Source organism: Mus caroli, chromosome 18, assembly GCF_900094665.2.
Source record: "Mus caroli chromosome 18, CAROLI_EIJ_v1.1, whole genome shotgun sequence".
NCBI classification, from domain to species: Eukaryota; Metazoa; Chordata; class Mammalia; order Rodentia; family Muridae; genus Mus; species Mus caroli.
The window spans coordinates 18,943,861-18,952,470 of NC_034587.1; the positions used below are offsets into that span (position 1 = coordinate 18,943,861).

General features: G+C 40.0%; 1 protein-coding gene across 1 annotated transcript in view; it reads right to left on the reverse strand.

Moving 5' to 3' along the window:
* LOC110284698 (coiled-coil domain-containing protein 178-like) overlaps positions 1-8,610 on the reverse strand; it is a 223,428-nt gene that overhangs the window by 31,259 nt on the left and 183,559 nt on the right. The window contains exon 7 of the mRNA XM_021150548.1: positions 1,599-1,733. Within this exon, the coding sequence (XP_021006207.1) occupies positions 1,599-1,733 (135 nt within the window). The remainder of the gene's footprint in view (positions 1-1,598; positions 1,734-8,610) is intronic.

Below are 8,610 nucleotides of genomic sequence, written 5' to 3' on the forward strand. Positions count from 1 at the left end.
CTTTCTTTCTTTCTTTCTTTCTTTCTTTCTTTCTTTCTTTCTTTCTTTCTTTCTTCTCTACCTATATCTTAATTTGTTGTATGGTAACCGATGGTTTTGTTTTGATTTAACAAAAATCCCGAGATGTTTCAGAATTTTAAACTAGTACATTAGTCCTCTGGGCATTAATGGCCATCAAGCTTTGGCGTACCAGGCATCCTTTTTAAAGCTTTAATCCCTTCCATTTTATTTTAATTGTTTTCATAACCCATTCTCAACAGAACCAATATGGAAAGTGTTCACACACAATACTCTCATGGAAATGTTAAAAGCAGACATACTAATAAAAATGGAATTTGGAATTGCCTAGTAGTTGTGGAAACTCTTTGAAAATCATCATCATCATCATTATTATTATTTGATTAAAAGGTTGGGAAAACACATGTAGTTGGTGTTCAGTATTCATCCCTCATTACACCACTTCCTGATGATCACATTGGTACTTTGTGTTTAATGGGACAAGTAATTTTGCTTTATTTATTTATTTATTTTTTATTTTTAAAACAAAATACCATGTGTTTTCCTTTCAAGCGTTGTGTTTAATACAATCTACAACACTTTAAATGGTAAAACGTTAGCTTGGTGTACCTTTGGGTAAGATTTCACCAAGAGTCTTCACTTGGCCAACAGTGGTTTCTCAATCATGGCAGACTCTTTAAGACCATCGAGTCATTGAATGCTTGTCCAGATTCTAACACAGGTAGCAAAATGTCACCTGCATCTGGAAGCACAGGTGTTAAAAATGTCACCTGCATCTGGAAGCACCAACTGTCTTATTTTTCCAATAGAGTCATTTCCATATATATGCAGGAGGAGGAACCAAACACAAGATAAAAGATGATGGAGAGACAGGACAAACAAGAGCCACATTTTCAAAACAGCACTTGATAGCAAAGTGTTTTCAGGAAATCATCGAAAACGTTTCTGAAACCAGAATGGAGATGGCAAAGCACATGGTATGCAGCCATGGGAACCTGGGTTTGGATTCCCAGCATTCAAGTAAAAATTAAAGAAAAAAGCATTCTGGTACAGCCCAAGGGCATATGCCTAAACTCTTATCCTGGGGGAGGTAGAGTGAGGAGGATACCTGGGGACCACTGATCACTCAGTCTCCCCCAAGCAGGTTGTATTTCAATGAGAGATTCAGTCATAGAGAATGATTGAATGACACAGTATGTGGAATGGAAACACCCCTACACACACACACACACACACACACACACACACACACACACACACACACACAGAGAGAGCAGAATGGCATTCACAAAGCTTAGAGGCTGGAAAATAAACATATTTTTATAGAATGTATGTATCAAAATCCTCCCTGAGGTTTGAGATAAGTCAGTCCAATCTCCCTGTTCCCCCAAAGTATGCATGGTGTGTGGTATGTGTTCTCACTTACTGAATTCATCCTTCATGCAATCCCAGTCTATCAAAGAGGTTAAAAATTTATAAAACTCTGATGGGATATGGTTTCAATGCTTCATCACACAGCCCATCATTTGCTTTCCAATCTAGATCAGAATAATCTTGCCTCTTTCCCTTCAGTCACCTACCTGCACAGCTAATATTTTCTGAATGCTGTTCTGGGAGTCTCCCTGGAACTTGGCCAGCTTGGTCTTGTTAAAAAGGATCATCAGTCGGAAGTATTCTTGCCATTTCTGGTCCAGCCTTCTTTGCAGCTGACAGAGCTAAAGGCGACAGGGAGAGGAAAAAACACGCAAGTCAGGGGAGGAGAGGAAATTAATGGCACCGTTCAAGAAGAATGATGGAGGGAAATATAGAAAGCAGCCAATGGCCCGTTCCGCACTGTACGGACCTGACAGGAATTTCACAGTCTCTTGATTTTTCAGCCTGCTCATGTGCATTCGTCGGAGACCAGTCACATCTGGCCGCCAGGATGGGGGGTTAATTTTCTCTAAATGCCTCAGCAGTTTTGTTCTAGCTGAAGCAAACTCTGTGACTGCAAAGCTGATGAGTAAAATATTTCTACTTCACCCAGTTTAACTCAAAACCGATAGCCTCAGGACATATTGAACCTTTCTGTTAAAAAAAAAAAAATCTCTGGACGCTTTTTGAATGGCACATCGGGTCAAGCCAAAGTTTTAAAAATGCAACCTGAAGACTTTGATGGACACCATTGCATCTTTTTCTTACTCTTAAAGCTTACTACGGCTGCAGATGTGTGCATCAGAGCATGGCCAAACCAGGGAGAATTAAGTTAGCCATCAACTGCGGAGGAGAGGGGAAAAAACAGGGAGGGGATTTCCAGCTAGGACTTTGGATTAATCTGCCTCCCTCTGATCACGTGACATGGAAACACGTCAACATTAAAGCACAAAAGATCCAATGCTTAGAAGTGGCACATTTAACTGTGGACTTGGAGAGATGGGGGGGGGGGGGGGGGGGGGGGGGGGGGGGGGGGGGGGGGGGGGAGGAGAGGAGAGGAGAGGAGAGGAGAGGAGAGGAGAGAGAATCTCTCTCTTTGGGCTCTGTCAATAGGGGAGTTTAATATAAAAATCATCAGCAAAGAAAAGGAGAAAAGTGGCAGTTTTGCATAGAAAAACAACTCATTCCTTTAGACAGTTAGCATTCTGTAAGGATCACTATGGTAAGTCTATATTGAATTGGAATAAATTTATCAAAATTAACAATAAACTACATTTACAAAGGACCCAAATAGTTACATAGTGTATTCTGTCACTGATAACTCATTTACAGAGTGGTAACATGAATAATCACTTAGAGTGTGTTGCAAAGTGGAAAGAAACAAATCTATAACAAAGTGGGAATTCCTATAAATGTCTTTTCACACCTTCAATAAAGCATGCTAAGGAAAGGCTGTCAGGGGGTCAAAGACACACTAATGAAACCATCCATGAAACATTCAAGAAACTTTTCATGAGTTTCAGAGATCTTTCTTGTGTATAGTTCACTAAATTTTTCTTTGAGAACGTGATTTTAAATGCCTGATGTTGTGTGTGAGTCTTTATTCTCAATAACCTCATAGGCTTTGTTACACTCCCCCCTACACACACACACACACACACACACACACACACATTTAGGTACAATTCACATGCCAAAAAATGAAGCCACTACTTTGTACTAACTTAATAATACCAAAAAAAAAAAAAAAAAAAACCTTTAAAAACACATCTCTGCTTTGTTGATGGTAAATTACATAACCCAGAATAAAATTAGGGAAATTTTGGATAATTTAGATTTCTAAAGTAAAATTAGCAAATTAAAGATTACAATTACTTTGGAACAGAAGTAAAAAAAAAATTTAAAAATTGCTTGTCTGTAACATAAGCCAAGTCTGATATTTAATGGCAGGTGGTGAACTGTATGTTGATGCTTAGAAAATTTAGTTTTCCTTTGATATGAGCACAAGTACAGGAACAGTCACATTAATATTATCTCAGCTCTGCCAAGGACAGGAAGAGGATGTGGGTCTTGGAGTTGTGTAATAGTATGTCAAAATTAGCTGTGACCCTATATCTTGACTTTAACAACTTGTCAATTTTTACTGATAATAAGGTGCATAAGAGACTATCTAATTTACAAATTACTGAAACTGGACAAGGATACAGAAGCCACTGGGAGTATTGACTGTACTTCAGTAACAAGAAAAGTGAAGACAAAGGTTCTGGTTATTATATTCTTCTGCTGGAATTTACTCAGTAGACTTGGCTGGCCTTGAGTTTAAGACCTGCCTGCGTCTGCCTCCTGAGTTCTATGATTTAAGGTAGGCACCACCATTGCCAGGCAAGAATTCTTTCTTAACACACAGGTTGAAAACTTTATGATATCACACTTGCTAGTAAAATATGTTCTGACAGACAGGGCAGCTTGTTTTTAAGTGCAACGTTGGAGAAAAGAGTGGAAAATTCCTTACTTGGTTATAAACTAAAATTAATAGGAAATTATCATGTAGAACAACTCATCACTAACTATTATACCTAGGAAACATAGTAAAACATACTGGTGCATATTCTGTATATTCTGGCTCAATAGACCAAAAGCTGGGCTAAATATCCTCAATAAAGTAGCTATATTATATAATAAATATAAATTGTTAATCAAAACCTATCTATAAAACATTTTTAAGGATCTAGGCTCTGAAGTGATTTAACAATTTTTTTCTTAAAAAAAAATCTTTTGATAGTTTTCATTCCTTCCTGTCAGTAGAACACAGGTCATTGCTATCTGCTGGAGGCATCTTCACAAAGTCTAAAAATCTACATTTCTAAGGTTACCTACTTCTAACTTAAAGCTCATATTTCAAACTGTGCTGACATCATGATTGGAATCCAATTACTTCCTGCTTTGGCCTTTGACTTGTGGTTGTGGATTCTGGCAAAGAGCTGACATGAAGTTTTCTAGAAACAACCAAAGTGCTGCAGATCTGAGCCACAGACTGTCTTGAAATATAAGTTGTGCTATGAAATGAGTGCTTGTTTACATCTGTAGGATGTTGGTAGGAAATGAATTATAAAACTTACGTACACATCAGGTTTCCATGGAATTGTGTACTTATATGATGTTCAATGAGATTATTGTAATATAAAAATTTCAAGACAGAGCAAGTAGAAATTTACCATTTGAACATAAAACAGATTGTACACAGAACAATGAATGTTCACAGTAATAAGCCTGAAATGATGTTTCTTAAGTTATGAAGACTTAAAGATCTCCTTAGTTACATCGCATAGCATCTAATATCTCACTGGAGGGCATGGTGGTAGATGGTGTGACTAGCAGGCATAAGGCCCTGCTTTTGATCTCTGGTGCTACAAAACAATAACAAATTCCTCATAGTGGGAACACATGCTGAAACACGGCTTTTCCTTCCTATTCTTTTTGGGGTGTGTGTACTTTCTATGTGGAGGATGTGATTCTTTGGAAGCTAGTTTAGCACTCAGAAGAACTCATTTTCCCACGAGATATCAGGATACTGGAAACAGAGCTACAAATAAAAGCTGCTGTCATAAGGAATAATAAATTAATATTTAGTAGTCAGAAAGAAGAAAGAAGCTGGGCTTCCAAGAAGTTATTTAATCTGAAGGCAGCTTGCACAAGTGGGAACTTCCTGGCTTTTGGAATTTCTGTCCTCTTCAGGGTTTTCAGTCTTTCCCTCTACTAGGCCATAAGAGTCCCCAGCCTAAAATTTGTCCTGTCTAAAAGCAATGCAGGGGCAAAGATGAAGCAGAGACTGAAGGAATGGTCAACCAATAACTAGCCCAACTTGAGGTCCATCCCATGGGTAAGCACTAATCCCTGACACTATTAATGATACTCTGTTATGCTTGCAGACAGGAGTCTACCATAACTGTTCTCTAAGAGGCTCTACCCACCTGCTGACTGAAACAGATGCAGAGACCCACAGTCAGAAACTGGTCTATTTCTACTCATCTTTCTGTGTACTTGCATGAAAATACTATAAAGGCCTTAAATCTGTCAATATAGGAGGACAGCTTGAAGTCCCTTTAATAGAGAAGGTCATTAGGACCAATGCAGAAAGACTAATACTCGACATTTTTGAGGTTTTCGGAAAATCTATAACTACCAGTTTTTGGTAGAAAGAAGAAAGAATTGAAAGTTTATGAAGAAAACTTTTCTCTCTGTGGGTAAGACAGAGACGATTACAGAAAACCACAAAAGTCAAAAACACAGAGTTGGAGAGCTCAGTACCAGTGGGTACAACTACAATACAACTCCTGCACCTGAGGCTCAGGGAAGACTGAAGAGAAGAGGCAGAAAGATTGTAAAAGCCAGAGGATGAGGGAGTTTGCTGTGAGATCATGTCTCCTAGGAGCATCAGAATCCATATGCATAAAGTCTCATCATCATAACACCTAACCATGACAACAGCAGTGGATATGACAAACTGGATGAAGAAAACATCACAAGGAAGGCCTTGACCCTAGAGAAGAACCACAGGCAACTGAGGAAAGCTGGAAGTGGGAGAGGTGGCCTTCCTTAGGCGGAACACACGAATTGGTTGTCCTATGCCAAATGATCAACCCTGATATTGTTCAAACAAGTAACTATATGGACTGAGTAGATTATATGAATATATATGTGTGTGTGTGTCTGTGTGTGTCTGTGTGTGCATGCAATAGCAATCAGTGAACAAAGGGACCATGCATTTTAAAGAGAAAAGGGAGAAGCATATGAGATCGTTTGGAGGGAGAAAAGAAAAGGGAAAAATGTTCTAATTATATTTTAATCTCTAGACCCTAAACCTAGACAGCTCCTGCCTCCAGGATCCTGCTCTGCTTGAATTCTGTCTTGACTTCCTTCAGAGATGAGCAGTGCTATGGAAGTGTTAATTCGAACTAGCCCTTCCCTCCCAAGTTTGTTTTGATCATGGTATTTTATCATAGCAGTAGTAATCCAAACTGTGACATATTGGTATTAGGATTGTGTGGCATTGCTGTGAACAGTTTGGACCATGTTTTAGGGAAGACTGTGGAAGGACTTTGAAACTTTGGGCTAGAAAAGCCATTGCTTGTTGAGAACGCAGTGGGCTGTTCTGCAGTGGTTTGGAAGATAAAAACATGTAGACAGCAGTGCAGAAAATGGAGGCCTGGCTTCTGATGTCTCAAGGAAGCGAAGACTCTGCTGGGCTATTTGTGTAATGAGTATGTGGTTCTAGTTAGCTGGGGCTGAAGAGTCAGTCGTGTTTAACAAGAGACCAGAACCACTGAAGAAAAACCTTTGCTTTCCTGGGACAATTAAAGCTGTTCAGTTGGAGCTGAGAAATTAGCAAGGAAAGGAAAAGTTGTGGCATGTGATGTGTTTATATGTCAAGTTGACAAAGGGTCAGTTGTGCTCGCAAAGAACCTTGTGCAGGCAGCTGAATTTGTTACTGGGAGAGTCACCCATATGGTACTGGTTTTGAAGGCACGAAGAACAGCTGAGGCTTGGCATCTCTGTGGAAGTCCCAGGATTAAAGCGGTCATGGAGAAATGTTGAAGCTTTGCATCATGAGGAGAGACAAGGAGAGGCTATCGGTGAGGTGAAAGTGCAGCCCAGTTGCAGAAGATGGCAGCATTTTGGAGATTCTGGTTCCATAGAATGGACACCACCAACAGCAGCAGTGATGGAGTGAAGCCTGCTGGATCCTAGAATACAAGCCGTATGTGCTGCAGAGGGAAGAGCTGGAGAAGTGACCCAAGTCCCTTGGAGGCGCCCAGAAGATCATGAGGGAATCCCAGATAATTGGACATTGAGCTGTTTATGCTTTCTGGAGTTTGGTGTTGCTTTTTTGAGATTGTGATTCTGCCCTGGCTCTTCCATCTTGAAGAAAGAAGGTGTTTAATTTAATTTGATTTGACAGGAGTCAACTGTCAAATACTTTGAATTTTAAAACCTGTGGATTTTAAAAGAGACTGGGTATTTACAGAGACTGAATTTTTAGCTGTTTTATTTTTTTTAAAGATTGTAGAACTTTTCAAATCTGGAAATTTTTGTATTGTGATATTCCTAGTAATGTAAGGTCTTGTGGATGAATAAAGGTTGTTTCTTGTGATGTGCTTATGAGTCAAATTGTCAAAGGGTCAGTTGTGCTGTCTAGGTTTGTTGTTGTTGTTGGTTTTTTTTTGTTTGTTTGTTTTGTTTTGTTTTTTGAGGCAGGGTTTCTCTGTATAGCCCTGGCTGTCCTGGAACTCACTTTGTAGACCAGGCTGGCTTCAAACTCAGAAATGGGGCTGCCTCTGCCTCCCGAGTGCTGGTATTAAAAGTGTGCATCACCACACCCGGCTATGCTGTTTAGTTTTATTTCAGCTTGACACAAGCTAGTCACTGGAGAGGAGGGATCCTCAACTGAGAGAATGCTGCAATAAAATCAGGCTACAGGCAAACCTGTAGAGTGGCTCCTTAGGTAACAACTGATGTGGGAGGGACCAGCCCATTGTGGGCAGAGCCATTCTGGGCTGGCAGTCCTGGGATCTTTCTATTAGCGATCAGACTGAGTAAGTCTTGGGGAACAAGTCAGTAAAAGCAGCACCCCTCCATGCCCTTCACATCTTCTGCTTCCAGGTTACTGCCCTTCTTGAGTTCCTGTCCTGACTTCCTCCAATGATAATCAGAGAGTATAAGCCAAACAAACCCATGCATTCCTTAAAGTGCTTTTGGTTGTGGTGTTTCATCATAGCAATAATAACCCTAATATGCTCAAAACTCACAGGATGGACGTATATCTGGGAAGCTGTGCAGATTTGTGATTAGGTTCACAAAGACTGGTGAGACCAACTTGAGATTCTGTGCAGAAGTTGAAGACTTTGTATGGGTTCTAAATCAGAATTCTCTGAGTGCTGTGCTCAGACCCTCTGGATCACCATCATCTTAGTTTTTTCTAGAAATATGGCTACACTGATCTACAGAATCAGGAGCCCTAAGGCTCAGCATCAGGGTTTTCAGTAGATTGGTTGATGTGGTGTACAGTGACACATGACAGTTTCTGAAGAGTTTTGAAAAAAAGTCAGCATATCCTCTCAAGGAAGAACATCATCATCACCACCACCACCACTACCACCACCATCACCACCACCACCACCA